Consider the following 18,646-nt stretch of genomic DNA (forward strand, 5'->3'; position numbering starts at 1 on the left):
AGAGCCTCCAGCATTGGCAGCATATAACCTTAAATGCTGTTATATAACCATAGAACACTGTCAACCATCCAGGGGACTTCGGGGATGTCATCCTGATAGGACTGGAGGGAATGATCAAGGAGGAGGGTGGAGGACAAAGTTTGGGATGATAGCAAGGCTGGGCCTGGAAGAACAGTCTTCCCTACCATGTGCAACCTGAAATGGGTCGTTGTTTCCCCTTGGCGTACAAAATTAACTAATTAATTTTTTTTAAATGCATACAAGAAAAGTATATTTCTAGGCGAGCAAGTTGTCTCCTGAATCAGCTGCAAATGCCAATATCATTTTTGAAGAATAAAAGTAGGGGATCTGCAAAGGGGTGTGAGTGAAAAGTGCCCTTTCCTGCAAGTAAGGTCAGTAGGAGTCCTGAAATGGTGGGGGGATAAGGTTCCTTCCCCTGGGCTCACAGGGGATCTCCTCCTTTACTTCATAAAAAGTAAAGGTGGAGAAAGCTTGCCAAGGAGTCCTGTGTTCTCCTGCAGGTTTTTAACTGCCTCTGCTGCTGGTCACCAACTGGGATCAGGGAGAATTAACCATCATCCATGTCCAGAAGGGACGTAAAGAGACCCTTTGCTAGAAGTATGTGGGGTTCATCCAGAGAAAAAGCGAGAGAGCCAAGGGAGGATAAATAGCTTTTGAAGGATCCAGCCGGAACAGGGACAAGCTGTTTCACAACAAATGTCAGACATGGTGACTTGTTCCATAGAGACTAATGGGGTTTTAGGAACGGAGAACATTTCAGGCATCCCCGAGCCCTGCCTCTCCCCTCTCCCCATCTTTCCTCAGTTACACTAATCTGATGAGCTACGAGGAAGGAATAGGTAGTACAGTAGCAGCAACAGTCAGGGCCTAGATCTAACGATTTAAAATGGTGCACAGCGATCTTTGTTGTGGACCAGCTGGGTTAGAAGCGAGAAGAGGGCTAGACTCTGTAAACCATTACACAACATACATATAGCACACGTAGGCTTATGGATATGCTTAAGCATATGAGATCTAGATGTATGTCTATAAACACATGAAAGTACACACATTTAATAGGAAGAATACAGCAAGGAGGAAAAGCATTTAACATCGCAGGATAAACACACACACATCCCAGTTCTGCTTGATAAAGAGCGCTGTGAAAAGAAGGCGATCCTTTCGTCTGTCTACAGCCAAGCTGGGTTATAAAAGTGTTGGCTGGGTCAGATGTTTCTGAGGAGTCTAGCCATAAGTTCTCTCTTGCAAGGCCAAGACAATTTCCCTGAGAAGCCTTCAGGAGAGTCTTTTCGAGAGCAGGGAGTCGTCCCTTCCGCTTTCTTACCAGAAGTACTTTCTGAAATCCTCAAGACTCCACCAGAGTTGGTGGCTTCCAAAGGAGCCGACTGAACCGCTGGTGGAAAGGAATGGGGTCAGTCCTCCAAAACCTCTTTACAGGTTTTCCAACAGAGGCCATCTGTCGGAGATGCTATGATCTGGATTTCCTGCATGGCAGGGGGTTGGACTGGATGGCCCTTGCGGTCTCTTCCAACTCTATGAGTCCATGATTCTATGATTCGGTCTCTCCTCACTCTGTTCCATTCTGAAGGGCAGCCAAAATCAACGACCTTGCTTTCAGTGGGGTGCTTTGGTCACCCCTAGTTAAGCATTTTTTTATTCTTTAACAACTCTTGCCTGTTCACACCCTCCATGTGGATTTTCCTCCTGGACGGTCACCAGTCCTGATTTACAGTGTTACAGGCTTACTGGCAGACAACTAAATCAAGGCTGGGCCACGGAAACCCAGTGGGTGACCTAGGACAGCCACACTCTCTCAGCCCAAGAGGAAGGCAAGGGCAAGCCTCTGTGACAGGAGTTGACTTGAAGGTACAAAACAACCAGACCAGCCTATATCTCTCTTAGTAGTTCAAAGCAAAACTCAGCAAAGCTTTGCAGATGTGAGTGTGGAAAGGAGATCAAGAGATATAACCCTCTGGGACAGAACTTTCCCTTTCTGCTTTTGTCAGGCAATGGAGCCAACTCACATCATTTAAAAAAATGACATGAGCCAAAAGCTGGGAAATGTACCTGTATAGTGCATGCCAGGGAGAAGCCTTTCTTACAAGTAACAACAGCAGGATAGGAGGGTGGGTCAGTGCGAGAAGACATTCTTAGAAACAAGCTACATTGATATCTCCCTAGCAAGATAGTGGCGTAAGATTTAGGTCAAGTGAGGTTATGGTCAGCATGACAACCTGCTCCCTCTCCCATCAGCCTCAGCCAATATGTCCAGCAATCAAGAGAGATGCAAGTTCCAACAACATATAACCACAGATTGACCAACAACAACATATGACCACAGATTGACAAGTAAAATGTAAAAATCGTTCCTCAGTCAACCCTCCCCTTCAAAGGAGAGAGGGCTTGGTTTCCTGTAGAAATCAGGTGCAATCCCCCTCCCTAATTTATTTCAACAGGGTCACCCTCTCAAACCCAGAGCTATCTACACATGTATAGACTCACACATATACAAAGATATTTTCCATAGGTAAGTTGAATACATGCAGCACAAACACTTGGCCCCGCAGTGTTTTTAAGGTGTGTGTGTGTGTGGTGGTGGGGGGGGGGGGGGGTCCAAGACTAGTAGAAGGGTCAGTATGCATGTTGCGGACTTGCATGCTTCTTTAAAAAACAAAACAGTAAAAAGCAGAGAATACCGTGACTATCGCCACCAAGTAAAGCAGTTACTACTATGACTAACGTGAAGACAAGGACAAAATACTAAACTAAATATCACAAATATTACAAAACTGTTCAAAGCACAAAATTAATAATAATCAGGGATACAATATTAAGTGAATATAAAGATGACTATAAACTGGGAAATTTTGACTGGTAGTTCCTTAGGGGGCCAACAACTCAGGAATATTGGAGTGGGAGGGCTCAGTCTCCCTAGTCTAGCCTTCTTCTGTTCCGGGGCCTATGCAAGAAGTACCCCAGAAATATAAATACTGTATGCCCACAGATCAGGTCAGGAGGTGTCCTGAACCACTGGATTTAGGTATCAATATAGGCAACTACATCCGACAATTTAATCCAATAGAAACACACACACAGTCACGTTTCAGTCCAGATTCTTGGGACCAACTTTTGTGTGAGCTGAGCCCAGGGCCTATAACTCTACAGAGACTATCAAGGCCTTTTAAAAGTAACCGTACATAGTTTGGAGACTTGCCTCTTTCCCCCAATGAAATGTGGCACTAACTCTACCTGCTTATAGCAAGATACTAAGGGCTCAGGCCCCAAACGAGAATAAATGTACTGAGTCAATGGGGAGTAAGTGTTGAGCTAACAAGTCTCATTGGTTCCGCAGGTCTATAGCCGGGATGGACCATTGGATTTAGCCACCAGTCTTTTGTTTCCATTTATTTCATTCAAGGGCGAAAGGAATGAAGTTTGAGTCCCACTCTGCCACTGGTAATAGAGACTTTAAAATGCTTAAAGTCCTGACGAATTTCCTGCGGGGTAGCCCTGCACTCCTGTTGTACCAAAAGCAATAAAGAGTCCAGTGGCACCTTAAAAAACTAACACATTTAGCAGGGTGTAGGCTTCCCTCCACTATCTTTTTGAATACCTGAAGTGTTAGCCTTAACTAGCAGGCAGATAGAAGGATGGATGGATAGACAGACAGACAGACAGATAAATAGATGGGTATAAGTTGCAGTGGGATGAGTGATTTGCTGCATTGCATACGTTGCCAGATCGGTGCTAACAACCACCCTATCAGCCACAGTCCTCTCTCTCTCTCTCTCTCTCTCTCTCTGTGTGTGTGTGTGTGTGTGTGTGTGTTGACCAGCCTAGGAAAACGTTTTCCTGAGCCGTGGAATCTAGTCCAAGAAAGATTAGATCACAATAACATCTGCAAATATTTAATCCACCACCAATCGCATGCAAACCCCGAAACCGCACAGGGGCCCCGATCCATCCCTAAGTGGGAGGAAAAGTCCCAAGACGCTGCTCTTTTGGGTTTCTACTCCTGTAGAGCTCGGCCCCGATAAAGAAACCACACGCAATGGAGCTGGGCCTTCAGGTCTTCTGGAAGTCAGAGTCTCAGATCCCGTCGCTCTCTTAAAATCAAGGTCAATTTTTGCTGTTGACCTGAGAGCTGCGGTAGGGACGTCCCCTTTCTAAACCCCCCCCCCCCGGATCTGGGACTAAGTATCCCTGGATTGCTAGAGGACACTTTCCTGGGGGTCGGGATCGGTTTGGCTTTTTAAAAAATGTCTTGAACACACCTACTTGGGACTAAATTCTCTCGTCAAGGAACGGATCTCCCTCCCTCCCAAGCTTGTTAGGTGGAGAATGGAGCAAAAGGTCTGCAAACTCAGTCTTTTCGGCCGGTAAACATCTACCGCCCAGACTCGAGAGAAAAGGCGCCTGGGGGCTACAGACAGGTAAACAGACACACACATCCACAGGGCCCCACACAAGTACACAAACCTCCTGTGGTTTATCTTTCCCGGCGCTGCCTTGATGCGGATCCCAAGATTAAGATTATGTTCGACCCATTTTAGGAAGAAGGTGTCTCCCGTGCCCAGCGAGATGGTTTCCAGATAGAGGAGAAAGTGCTTATGTTTCCGAAGGTGCCTCGGTGCCTAGCCCCAGCCCCAGCCCCGGGAGAATAAACAGTCGCCCCAGCAAGGCAGTATTTCTTCGGGTGTGGTTGGGGAATGTGGCAGGAGAGGATTCCGAGAGCGAGGGAGGAGAGAAAGGCTGAGAGAGAGAAGGAGGGAAGGGAGAAAGAGACTTGGCTTAGGTGGCCCCGATTTGGGGGTTCAAACGCTGCAGGATGCTCTGCGATGCCCGACTGGGCCATTCCCTAAATCTGTCTTCTACAATATTTATAAAAGACCCAGTTTGAAGCAAGAAGGAGAGGACGAATTCAATCTTTCGGCCAGAAGACCAACCGGAGTTGATGGGTCTTGGGTTTTTAATACAACTAGGTTACAACCAGCGAGATCCACACTCCGCGTAAGCATCCAAAGGAGGATTCCCGGCTCTAATCCTATAGTCCACAGCCTGGGAGTAAGGCTCAGGGCCTATTGCGGGAGTCCATGCTTAGAATCTCCCTATAGTGTTGTGTTTTCAGGTCTCTCTTAACTCTTCTGCAAACCTGGAGTCAAATGCGCTTAGGTTGAAGCCTATAACCCAGTAAAACAAAAACCGAAGATTTCTCACCCCATAGCGCCTTGGTTTCTCAAACGCTTCCCCTCATTTTAAAAAAGAAAATCCAATTCATCGCTAAAGAAACCTGGCGCCCGATCCTAAAGCCTGAAGACGCTTTCCGTTTCACTGAAATGGGCCTCCGGGAAAGAAGACTGTTAAGTCTCCTATTGAAGCCGGATGGCTCTTAAGGGCGAGTATGGTCTCAGGATCAAGGCTATTGACCTGAGAGTGAATTTCCTTGAACTCAGTGCCACTTCTCTTCGAGGGCTGCGCTGGAAAGGGCGAATCCTCTTGAACTCAATTGGACTCCTTTCCGAGTCCCAGAAAGCGAAGCAGGCCAGCGAACTAGCCAGGCTGCGGATTGCATTTTTGGCCGGATCGTGCCCTTTCTTTGGGTAGTTACGTCCCATTGAGCTCAACAGGCCATCACTTCTGCTGTTGGGGCAATTTTGGACGTATTTACTCTGACTTAAGAGCCAGCCTGGAGTTCCAGGGGGCTTACTCCCTTTGAAACCTGTTTAAGACGGCAACCTTCTGAAGTCCCTTTGCCTCCAAGTTGCCTCCAAATTTTGCTTGCAATCCGCAGCCTGGCTAGTTCGCTGGCCTGCTTCGCTTTCTGGGACTCTTTCATCTCTTCTCTCCCCTTCTCCAACACACACACACCGCCTTATCAGCTCTTTTGCTGGAGATAAACACTGCCAGTCATTGAACGTGTACAAACGAAGCCCTTCTCTCTAACCTCAGGACCTCAAGCGCTTAGCGCGTTTCAATCTGTTCCTTCCCAAACTCCTCGGCAGACCCAGGGGCGAATCCAGCCCAGTTGCATACACAAAAATACAGCTTTCCAGAAGACAGAGGAGAGAAAGAAGGGGGGACGCCCAAAAAGACATACAGCCTGTGTCCAGTGCTGAAAGGTCTGCTGTTACTTGGCACTTGAAAAGCACTAAATAAAATTTCATCTAACTTGGAAAGCAGCTTCTGGATCGACGCCGGGCCTACTATAGAGAACAGCTCCCGAAGCCAAGGGGTGGCTTATATACTCGAGGTCTTGGCATTTCCACCAGGACTGCGAGACCATTCTCTGAAACTTAGTGTAAGGTCTTTAGAGTGATTGTTCACAGAACACGTTTTCAGGCTAGCGGGTGTGCTACTTGTTAGGCATACTTGTTAAGGAAAGACAGCTTCCCTGTAGGGAGGAAAGCACCCTATAAAAACCCTCAGATTTGTCCCCTTTGCAGCTCGATCCTATGGGGATTTATCCAGAAGGCAATCTCCATGGAATTAGGGCCAACCTAGGAATTGCCCTCAAATAAATGTAGTTTTTGGGAGGCATACTCAACCCAAATCTCGCATTAAGGCTATAAACCAGGGCTATAGCAGAGATGTGGGGACTCATATCTTTCACAGCCACGGAAATAATGGGAGATTTCTCGCGGCTTAGTCAGTCGGGTTGGGGAAGAAATGCCCTGCTAGGTTTCCTTAGAGGTAATTCCAAGAGAAAGAAAAGATATGGGCAGCTGGTGCTTATGACTCTTTACTGGGAAGGAAGACCCACCGAGTGCTTAAATTGAAGCCCTGGCTCCACCAAAGTGTTACAAAAAACCGAGTGACAGGATGGAAATCAGTGAAAGAAGCAGAATGCACCCCTATATCTGACCTCTAAAATCCCTCCATGTAAATGTAAAATATAACCCTCCATCCTCTTTCACGAAAGCCGCAGGTCCAGAAAAGATAACAGGAACATCATGCTCCGGAGCAGGCGTTAGGCTAAAGGTAGAACTAATCAGAACTACAATAATATTTTTATTTAAAAAATCATCATCTCCCTAAATTTTACTTCCAGGTGAGTCTTACTACCTTACAGCGGGATCAACCCTAAAGATACAGACAGGGCATGAACCTATAGCCATGTTTATGCAGAAAGAAATCCCACGGATTGTTTCGGTGGCACCAACAACCTGAAATGTGATTTGCAGTTAAATTCTTAGGACCTCAGTGGAATCGGTTAAATATAAAACTTTCATGATCGAAGTGTCCATGTATTCTGTTACTATTATGACAGTCATGTAAGAGCTTTCCCTGGCTAATTGGACTGCATATTGGATTGCTGTTAATCAGCATGTGCTCCTTCCTTCCTTCCTTCCTTCCCTCCCTCCCTCCCTCCCTCCCTCCCTCCCTCCCTCCTTCCTTCCTTCCTTCCTTCCTTCCTTCCTTTTTTTCTCTCCATTCCCCTCTCCCTCTCTTCACTGTCTATCCATATATCCCTTCCTTCCTTCCTTCCTTCCTTCCTTCCTTCCTCCCTTCTCCATCCACATATCTCTTCCTTCCTTCCTTCCTTCCTTGTCTATCCATCCCTCTCTTGTTCTCTCTCTCTCTCTCTCTCTCTCTTTCTATATACACAAACAAGCACTGAGTTCCAAATAAGAATATGGATGGGAGGTGGTGTGTAAAGCACCCCTCCACCATGACAGGCCCTGGCTAAAGTTGGCCTCCAGACTTAAGAGCTCTTGCCAAACCAGTAAATTAACCTGCTGCTCCGCACCATTGTCCCCCAACAGCCAGACCTCGCAAAGTAGTCCCCCCCCCCCCCCCACCGCCTTCCGCCTAGCAAGCCAACCCTTCCTTTGTTCTCCTGTCCACATTTGGGGTCGTGACCTCGTTTAGAGGCCAACCCGAGAGTAAACATTTTAGTAGAGCTTCTTTAAATATTTATTAGAGAGATGCTCCGAGTAAGCCAGTTCGGGAGGGTCTGAAGAGGAGGCCGAGTGTCCAAGTAAACCCTCTAAGTCCTCCGTAGGGCCGGCAGAGTTGTAGGCGAGATGTTCTCCTCGGAACAGAAGAGATCTGTATGGGAAATTCCTGTTTCTGGATACATGCTGGAGGGTTAAAGGGCCAGGCCCGAACAGAGGAGGGCTGGAGAGGCAGGCACAGCTACATACATACAAGGCTAGTCTACTCTACTCTACTCAGGAGAGAACTTCTACGGAAGGAAACCAAGTAGCAACTTCTCAGACCACGCTCCGTGGGCTAATACATTGTGACGACTAGGGCTTGTTCCTCGCGACAGGTTTGAGTCCAAGCGATTCCAGTTGGCCTAGGCTACATTGCATTTAGCTCCCGTGCTTTTCTGCAGGTACAGACAACCCTCCCTGCCCATAGATATATATTTACACACACGCCGTATACATACAGGAGTAGAAGGAGAGAGGGAAAGATCCTTCACATCTTTGCCTATATTTACTGGGCCTGAATAGGCTTACTCCTTCAGTTTGATCTTACATGTATAGGGAAATCCATCAAAAATACTAAAATATCTGTTTCTGATTATCCCCGTGGATGCCCTAAGAACTGGCCTGCCTTATAGGAACTCAGCACTCGTTGGTTGTTATGCGGCCTGGGATGGGTGGGTATGTGAAAGAGAATGGCAATTGTTGTTGTTTTTTTAAATATATTTCTGATTAAGAAGGCAAGAGCCCTGGGAAGCCAGCCCGAAACCTGTGAGAATATATTCCTTGGGAAGGGGTGTCCTGCGTGGAAGGGAGGTAAGACCTACTGCAAGCGATAGGAAAGGAAAAAAGAGAATAAAGAAGGAGCTTCCCTTTGCTTCTGGAAGCTTCAAAACCTAGACTCCTTGCCAGAAGAAAGGAAAATGGCCTCGGACAGGGTGACCAGGCGTCCTCTTTTTTCCCGTACGTGTCCTCCATTTCAACCTTCTGTCCAGGGGGGATTTCAAAATGAAGCCTGAATTGACATTTATGTGAATGTTTTGAGCTCTTGTTGTTGTCGTGTCCTCCATTTTCTTTCAATGTCCTCCATTTTGCGGTGCCTTGTCCTCCTTTGCAGGGATGAGGTCTGGTCACCCTGGCCCTGGAGGAAGGAGCCCTTCAAGGATGGCGGGGCCTTGCTTCTGAATCCTCCGGCGGAGGGCTGCTCTGTGGCTTTCCCTTTTCGCCCTTCGCCTGGCGCTTCATCTGACATTCCCCTCGCCTCCCTCTGCCTGGCAGGCTCCCTTTATTTACAGCCCTCGCCGGTGGGGCTCAGTCTCAAAGGTTAATTGTTGTGTGTTCTTCTACCAGGTCAATAATTTTCCTGTTTTTCTTGGAACAAACAAGGCGAGGGGGATGGAGGGGAGAAACTTTTCTAAGATCTGGAAGGATAGCGGGAGACCCTCTAACAGGATTTAACTGAAGGGATGAGCTTGCCCCTCTTTATGAAGGTGGGACCACGCTTGAACCCTCCCAAAATTATCTGCAGGGGAGTAACTGTGGTTTCCTTTAGGATCTATCTGCTGCCAATCTCCTTGGCCATAAAAGCAGGACTGAAGGAAGGCTAAGGTGCAGGAGATCTTTATGGGCACAGCTTTCTGTGCCTGCTAGCTAGGTGCTTCTGCACACTTAACAAGCCCAGACCTATAGCCTTTCCTTATTATGCTCTTTCCTTATGGAGAGGGGTTTCAGCTAGACAGCATTGGCAGGGAAGCCGAGGAGAAATGAATGCTACTGGCTTTAACTTTCCACCCTATAACCCTGCATTTCTAGATCTAAGGTGGGGGGAGCAGAAAGTACTAGACAGAAATGGCCATACTGAGCCTGAGATTTTGGGATGGGGACACAAGATCTTCTGAATCCCAAATAGTTCATAATCCCACTCGCTTGCTCTCTTCCCCTCCACCCTTTCTTTCTGTGATGTGGCACAGATACAACCAGTCCCATCTGGAGAAGCTCAGCTGGAGGGTTTTGTGGAGTGAGGACGGTTCTCTTTCTTTCAAGAGAAATCTAAGTAAAGTCTAAATGTGAGGCAGAGAAGAACCCACTCAAGTTGAATTTAACAACCTTCCTTGTTGCTTGTAGCTGCAAAGGGAGGGGGAAATCACAGCTTTACACGTTTATGAACTATGTCTCTAGTGTGGACAAGTTGTTGCCCTCTATAATGCTAGAACTTGGGGGGTCACCGAATGAAATGGGTTCAAGGTGGTTTGAGGAGAGGCAGAAAAGAAAGTAAAAGAGAGATAAAGAGAGACAGGGGCAGGTAAGGATTCTCATGGAGCTCATTCATGGGAGATGTGGTGGTGGCCCATCTATCAAAGGGGATAGAAAATTCAGGGAGAGAAGTTGAATTCAGGGAGAGAATAGCCACAGGTCATTGGCACTTCCCATGGAACAGAAGTATCAGCCCTCTGAATGTTGCTTGCTGGGAACAAACAATAACTTGTTATTGTTAACTGCCCTCAAGTTGACTTTAACTTATGGCAATGCTATGAATGAGAGACCTCTAAGTCACCCCTTCCATCAGCAGCCCTGCGCAGTTCTTGCAGACTTAAAGCTTCCCTGATTGAGTCTATCCATCTGTAATGGAGTCTTCCTCTTTCCCTACTGCCTTTTACTTTGTCAACAATAAATATAATCCAACAATAAATATAATCAGACTTTCCAGCAACATCTCTGGATTAAATGGAACCTTGAGTTGATCCAGCAACACACTCCCAGTGTTGTTAAGATCCTTTTGATGGAGACAGCGCATGCTCTCAGTTTCACCAATATTGTGAGGCATACATGACCAGGATAGCTATAAACTCTATTTTTTCCTATGCAACCTAATTGTATTAATAAATGCTTAAGCATGGGTATGCTCCACCTCATGGACTTGCTTCTTTTGGGGTCTTTGTTTCTCATGCTGTGGCCATACATTTAACTTAAAGGTCTATGAGCACAGTATAAGTACAGCATTGTATACTGTAAGCCAGCCCTTTGATTTTAGCATCTATCTGTCTGTCTGTCATCTATCTATCTATCTATCTATCTATCTATCTATCTATCTATCTATCATATAGTGGGTTCAGTTCACACCACTGAAGCTGAGGTGAGTTGTTCCACAGACTCCCATGGAGTGTGGATTACACCCTGTATTTATTTGTGCCTGCACGTATTTAAAAGGACATCTATTTGGGCAGATAACATTACAAACACAAGAGCAAACTTCCTTAGCCTCCTTGGGATAAAAAAGAGAATCAAAAACATTTTTTAAAAGGCAAGTTGAGAAGGATGGCTTTTGTTTGCATATTTCCTTTTATTGAAAAAAAAGAATATATAAAACAACATATATCACAAAAGGGAATCTAGAAGGATTATATACACTGATCCAGCTTGCACTCCCTTGAGGTGGGGATGGGATTGCATGTATTGATGGCAGCAATGGTGCTGGTAGGGTCTGTCACATCAGGCAGGCTTTTGTTGAGGGAGCCAAATAGCTACTGGGCAGCAGCAATAGTGTGTGGTGATGGTGGTGGGGTGTGTGTGTGTGTGTGAGAGAGAGAGAGAGAGAGAGAGAGAGAGAGAGGATTTTGAACTCTCACTAGAAATGAAGATTATTAAACTGAAGCTTTCCTACTTTGGACATATCTTGGGAGGTGACTCAAAAGACAATCATGTTAGGTAAAGTGGAAGGGAGTGGGGAAAAAGGAGAGTGCACTAATGGTGAATTGAAACAATCAAGAAAGCCAGGGACCTGAGTTTACAAGTCCTGAGCAGGGCAGTGAATGACTAGGGCTTCTGGAAGTCTCTTATTGATAGGGTCCTCATAAGTGACAGCAAATAACAACAAACCAATGTTGGCCAGAGAAGTATGCACACATCCGTGTACACACTTGGTACAGCCAGATAAAATGTACAGTACTGCTTTTGGAAAGACAGAAACTTTACCTTTTGTAGGGCACTGCTGGATCTTCTAAATAAAAAGTGTCTTGTTTTTCCAAAGTTCTTTCTCACAAGTACATCTTCTTTCAGGACAGAAAGACCACTCATACTTTTCCACAAAGGATACAAAGCCGTACCAAGTGTGTACGTGTTTAAGATATAGGAAAAATGAGAGGGAAGAAAGGCAAGGAGGAAGGCAGCATTTGCCAGAAATTGTGAATGCCATTAACATAAGGGCTGTTGGCTGTTTGCAAGGAAATACTAGTCTTTCACTAAAGTCCCAAAATGTTTGGTTTGGTACCTTGCCCATCAAAATAAATCAAGGCGACAGATTAGGAAGTACATAAAACTATATCTCTGGATAATGATATACGAGACCACAATAAATATAAGTTACATGTTGAAGCTGCTTGGCAGTTATGGTTGGAAACCCGTAACTCATTCGTTTAACCCTGGCGGAATGTTTGTCTTTTAATTACAATTAAACAGCTTTCTCGAGCATCTCTTCCTGGAGAGGAGAAGCGGCTGGGAGGAAGAGGAAGGGGAGAGAGACACCGGAGAAGGGGAGAGAGTGGAGGAAAATCAGGTGGGACATAATTTGAGAGCTGACCTTTTGTAGGAAACTCAACTAGTCTACCTTATGCTGGAAGTGGAAGGGGTTGATGTGAAGGAGAGAGAGAAGAGAGGTGCCTGCGTTTTCAAAGCCCATGGATGAAAAAGCATTGGCCAGCTGGAGCTATCCTACCCACCACCTTTCTGCTTTCTGTCCCAAGCACTGTCTGAGGACGGTTACAGAGGAATACGTCTCCTCTTAGCCTCTGGAAAGTTTCTATTGCCTGTTTTTATCTCCTACTATCAAACAGGGGCCTTTTCCAATGCCCTCTTTTATGGCCAGCGAAGTCCCTGTGAAGTGCTCCCCACACTGCTGTTAGAAGAAGCGTTTCTTGTTACTACCAAAGCATTAAAGGAAAAACACACACAGTCCCAAGCGAGCAACAACAACCACCACAACAAAAATCTAAATCAACGGCTTATTGATTCACACAAAAGTGTGGGAGGGTGTCCTTTTGCAGACTTCCGGAGTGTCAAACCCAAGTTCCCATGTTCAGGGTAGTCTGGGTTAAGACCTGATTTCCGAAGGTAAGAAAAGGTGGTGTTTTGTTTTGTTTCAAAAAAAAGGATCAACCATGAAGCAATGCAATGGAGGCTATGAGATAGGAAGGAGAGCTTTTTGAAACCTTGCCCACTTGTGGCAAGGAAAGGAAGGAAACCCAAAGGTTGGAAACACAAGGGGGGGTCCCGGGGGGGGGGGGGGGTAATGGAGCCAGATCCTGCCAAGGATGATCCACTGAGCTCCATGGAGATAGGAAGAGCCTCGACATCAGACAGGTCCCTCAGCTCCAAAGCACTCATCCCCCATGCGCTGAGCTGTTGCTGGCATGGTCCATGCTCTCCCCCTCATAGTCCCACCCAGGCACCCATTTCTCCCACTTACATCTGCCAAAGTAACGATCCAGACCCCTTCCCTTGCCTCTAGAACCCTTTCTTCCTGGTTACAAGAGAAGCCACCCAAGGTCTGAGACCACTTTGGACAGCCTGACATAGATTCCCAGTTTACAAAGTACAGAGAATCCTGATGAGGACGAAGATGACAACGACCACCACAATTACAACTGGAGCATCTTGAGACGGTCCTCTCTTTCTATCTTCAGAAGTGGGGGTAAAAAGGGGGTAAAAATGCAAGCTACTTACTTGGCGTTGGAAACTTTTCTGTTGCCAGCCCAGCTTTAGCCAGCTGGGGAAACCTCCCAAGCTGATCGGAAGGCGGGAAAGAGAGGAGAAGGGAGGCTTGGCCGAAACTTCACCCTGCCTTCTTTTTCTCTGGGGTTATTTTGGTGGCCACACAATGCCATCCACACGCATTGAATCTGCCCAAAGCCCACTCTCCCTGCCCTCCCCCCGCCTCTCCCCTCCCTTCCCCACCCACCCGGCTTTCCATTACTATGGTAAATTTCGGACAAAGAGGCTAAAACACTGGCGATGCCTTGAAATGTGTGTCGGGCGCCTAGAAGGTACACGTTGGGAGACTGAGCCCAGGTCACTGGGGGCTCGGAGGTCAGCCTGCGTGGCTAGAATAAAACTGCTGGTGTAGAAAAGTTGTCCTCTGGCTGAACCCAATCCCCCTCCCTTTTACTCGAACTTCAGTGAAGTACCTTTCAGGCTCCCAACATGGAGGCGTCAAAAAGCTGAGAGAGAGAGAGAAAGAGAGAGAGAGAGAGAGAGAGAGAGGAGAAAAGAAAAGAAAGTGGGGGGAGACTATGGGACAGGCTGTTTTTATCTCATGATATCCCCCCACTTTCTTTCTCTCCTTCTTCCTTTTATAACTCATTCATAATCTCCCTACTTTGGAAGGATTGTGTCATGGCCAAGTCTAAAGGCGAAATGGCAAGCCTAAGAAATAGTTGTTGTATTTTAAGAAAATAAAATAGAAATGGGGAGAAACTGCAAAGAGTGAAGTGAATCCCAAGAGGCAAAAATAAAATTAAGATAAAAGTGCTAGGGAAAGTGGGTAGAGGGCTGCCCTATACCTTTTAAATATTACTGAGTATTTCTTAAGCATTTAAAAATGAACATGAAGACTCTACTGTTGCAAATGTGATTGATGTTCTCTCTCTCCTCTCCTTTCTAGGCTTCCTAGGCAGACACAGAGAATACAGCAAGACAAAGTCCCATCATATTCAGACCGATTCTTTCACAGCCACTTGGTTATCATTTATCAAGTATTGTTGTGTTCTCTCTCTCTCTCTCTCTCTCAAACTTTTTTCTTTGGGGGGAAAGCCAGCAGAACAGGCACAGACACCACTTCCCTGATTACCTGCAAGAGGAGGCCTTGTAAATTTTGTGTTTAGGGGGAGAGACAGGAGAGGAGAGAGAGTGGAGTGTGAAGATCTACTTCAGAATATATAAAGGTTCAATTGGCAGCACCATTATCTAGCTGGAGTTAGAACTTTTTAACCCTTTGTCCTTTCTCATGACTCTGTTATGTGGGGGGGGGGGGGGGGGATTAAGGAAAATCTGGGTTTTTTCGACTTATCCCAGCAGTAAGGTAGGAGAAATAAGTTTGGATAGCTTGTTCTTTTAACTAGATAAACACACTTGATAAGATTCATTCTGCAGCCCCATAGCATGCAGGCTTACTCAGAGGTAGATCCTACTGCTTTCAGTGGTAGTTTCTCAAAAGTAAGTGTGCAGAGGACTGCAGCTTTAGAGACAATCTGTTCTCTTTCCCACATCCCCCAATTTGGGCTAACAAACCTAGAGTGAACAACTAGGCCTGAAATTGATAAAGGGCAGTAAGAAACAGTATAAGCAATTCAAAGACACAGGTATATGGTCATCTTCACCTTTTGCTTGATAAATCAGTTTATGCCTAGCTCTTGCACCAACAGTTTTCTTGCTCACATAAAGCACAAAAATAAGGTCAGTGCGGGTACATAATTTCTATAAAGTAATCCAGCTAATAGGCAAAGGAGTGTCAGCCTGACCAACTGATATCCTGATTCCTTGGTCAATAGTCTATTAACTGATCTTGGCTGGAGCCCTTAAATTTCCTCCTGACCCATTCGGGGTCAGTAGAAGTTCTACCTTAACTTCACTGAGACTTTGATTGCCCCATGTATCCTTTTGTCCAGTGCCCCTCTCTTTCCTCCTTGCTTCTGCCTTCTACAGGGATGCTGAAAATGTTAGCTTAATGAATGTCTGGATTATTGTGGATAACAAAAACTATGCCCTTTCAAACTACCTTCTCTCTAGTTTTCAGAAATCTTGCTTCTCCAGACAATTGCAGTGTCCTGGCTGTACCCCAATATTAATAGCACAAGGAACTGCAGAGTCCTCTTACAACTAAATTGACACATGACTTAAAGGGAAGGTCTCTGTTCTAAGTAATATAGATTATCTGGACTGTTTAAAATGCTCTAGGAATGACCAAATGAAAGCTTGCTGCTTCTGCCAAGCTAGTTCACCCATTTGGAAACACTGGAACATTTGCAGGATGCAAAGGTCAGGAAGCAAGGCTCCAAGGGGAGATATATAAAATACAATCCAGTCTCAAACCTTTCTACTTCCAAGCCAGGCCAGCAGGACAATAAGCCTGTTTTAAAGGGCTCTTGCTAATCTATTTTCTTTCTATCTGGCTTGCTAACTATCTGTCCATTCATATACATGCACAATCCGACCAAAAGTATTCCCTGTGCAAACACAGTTCTTCCTCACTCCTCCCAACCCCCCTTTCTGCTTCCCTCAGGGAAGTAAACAAACCCTGATTCGCTACAATACCTCCCTAGAATACCTACAACAGTGTCAACCTGAACAATTTATTCAAAGTACAGGAGCAAAGGTTCACTTCTCAGCTAAAGCTGTTTACACAGACATTGTAAGGAAGGAACTAACTTTTTTTTTTTTACAAAATGGATAGGAACTCACACCTCATGCAAGAAAGAACAAATAGCATTTTAAAAGGAGGAAGAAATCCAGCAAGACACACAGGCCAGCACCAAACACAGACCTCTGATTTAAAGGAAGGATATGCAGGGATAGGTCTGTTTCTAAGAAAACACACATTTACACCTCCAAGGCTAGGACTTTTTGGTAGAATCGCAATTCAGACACATTGGTGATGTCACAAAGGGTACAAGCCAGCCTCCCTAAAACCAATGGCAGATTGGCCATTGACTTCTTCCAAGTAGCACCAGAAGCCTCTTTTTAACGTAATAGAGAAAATGCCCCCCTCCTGAGAGGCATAGTGTCGTGCATCACCTCGCCCCCTCCCTCCAGGCTCTTTTTTCCTTATTAACAGAAGGCAAAGAAGGGAAATAACTCACCAGATATTCCAAAATCAATCTGTGTCACACTCTCTGGTTGTTGGTTGCTTTTGTTTTTTGTTTTATTGAACAAGGGGACTTTCACATATACACTAAAACTCTTTTTTTTATTATTATTGCAAGTTTACAATGATCATGTCAAATTATCAGTGTGGGGGGGGGGGGATGTACCCAAAAGGAAAATAAAAACCACGAGAACCACGACAAAACAAAAGCCAAAAACAAATTCTACCCACTGACACTTTTCTCTTTCAACTTTCTCTCTTGTTCTCTCTTCCCCTCCCCTCTTCTCTCCTTTGCTTCTCACGCTGAAATAAATCAGGAGTTTCTCCTCCGCTTTTCCTAACAGCCCCTGCACCGTCTGCCCCTTTCCTTGGTATATCTTTAAAATAATTATTATAACAATAATAAAAAAAATCTTTCCCCACCTCTGTACAAAAAAGTGAGAAAGGGAAGAGAAAAGCCCTCAACAGTCCAATTTTGTCTCTCCTTTTCTGTGTGTGTGTGTGTGTGTGTGTGTGTTCCCCATTGGTAAATGCATAGAGCAACATAACTGCATTCTTTCCTTGCCTGTGTAATTCTTAGCATATGCCCCACATTTTCATCTAAAACAGAACATTAAGTTCCCCCACCCAACACACACACACACACACACACACACCACACACAGGGGCGAACACACACACACACACACACCATCCTTCCATTCCTTCCCTTTATTTAAAAAAATAAATAAAACCCTGAAAATGGCGCTTAAACAAAAAAAAACCAAAACACAACACACCAGCAGGTATTTCACCTGGCCTCTCATGCTAATAAGACATGCACCTAAAGCTTGAGACCTCTGCAAAAGACCTCATTCTTGTGTGTGTGTGTGTGTGTGTGTGTGTGTGTGTGGTTTTATTTTTGTCCCTTTTTTTTGTCCCTCTTTTCTTGGCTCAATTTAATATACACACACGCCCGGGGGGGGGGGGGGCCGAAGGATGGAGAGAAAAAAGAAGGGGAACAAAGAGGGGGGGGGGGGGAACAAAATATAGAGATATATATATTAGATTCTATAAATAATCAGAGTCATTTTTGTGGGGGATGGTTCTTGCTGCTGCTGCTGCTGCTGCTGCTGCTGCTGCTGTTTCTGTTTGTTTTGTTTGTTTGTTTGTTTGTTTTCTGTTTTGTTTATAACCTTGTAATATCCTCTGCCCGTTGGTCCTGAGATGAGCTTTGCGAATGGTCGTCGGGAGCAGCCGCGTTGGAAGAAGCCGCCGGGAGGGAGCCGCCGCCGGAGGCATTGGCCGGAGGAGCCGTGGACCTCACTTTGGTATTGGGCAGCCGGTGGTCTTTTTTCCATTTCATCCGCCGGTTCTGAAACCAGATCTTGATCTGTCTCTCCGAGAGACACAAGGAGTGGGCGATCTCGATGCGCCTCCGCCTCGTCAGGTATCTATTATAATGGAACTCTTTTTCTAATTCCAAGACCTGCTGTCGGGTGTAGGCAGTCCTGGATCGCTTGGGCTCGCCTCCATTGTAATTGGGGTTCACTGGAAAAACCAAAGATTACCATGAATACCAGGGAGGGAGAGAGAGAGAGAGAGAGAGAGAGAGAAAGAAAAAGGAGACCGAAAGAGAGAGAAAGAGAAAGACAAGAGCAGGAGAGCGGGTTAGAGGCACACAACCGAGAGAAAGAAAGATCTCCAGTGGCTCAAGGGAAAGGGAAGGGGGAGAGGAGAGAAAGAGAAGAAAGGAGGAGGAGGAGGAGGGGAGAGAGAGATAGAGAGGAGAAGAAGAAGAAGTCATCAGCGCAATGGGTTATAAAGAACCCAAGTCTTTCCCTTGTATTAAGAAGGGGTT

At 45.7% G+C, this 18,646-nt stretch overlaps 2 protein-coding genes across 11 annotated transcripts in view; both read right to left on the reverse strand.

Annotated features, from left to right (window-relative positions):
- Nucleotides 1-18,646, reverse strand: part of LOC121920794 (homeobox protein Hox-D3-like) — a 204,290-nt gene that overhangs the window by 99,415 nt on the left and 86,229 nt on the right. For 2 of the 10 annotated variants that reach the window (XR_006101771.1, XM_042447993.1), the window contains exon 1: nt 4,501-4,634. The exons of 6 other annotated variants lie outside the window; for them this stretch is intronic. The gene's annotated coding sequence lies outside the window, so the exon portion shown is untranslated. Of the gene's footprint in view, nt 1-4,500; nt 4,635-13,670; nt 13,818-18,646 lie in introns of those variants that run through there. 2 more of the 10 variants (XM_042447997.1, XM_042447994.1) reach the window with 1 other exon arrangement.
- The window catches only part of HOXC4 (homeobox C4), a 2,601-nt gene continuing 1,789 nt past the window's right edge, over nt 17,835-18,646 (reverse strand). The window contains exon 2 of the mRNA XM_042447999.1: nt 17,835-18,336. Within this exon, the coding sequence (XP_042303933.1) occupies nt 17,975-18,336 (362 nt within the window). The 3' untranslated portion in view covers nt 17,835-17,974. The remainder of the gene's footprint in view (nt 18,337-18,646) is intronic.

Source organism: Sceloporus undulatus, chromosome 2, assembly GCF_019175285.1.
Source record: "Sceloporus undulatus isolate JIND9_A2432 ecotype Alabama chromosome 2, SceUnd_v1.1, whole genome shotgun sequence".
NCBI classification, from domain to species: domain Eukaryota; kingdom Metazoa; phylum Chordata; class Lepidosauria; order Squamata; family Phrynosomatidae; genus Sceloporus; species Sceloporus undulatus.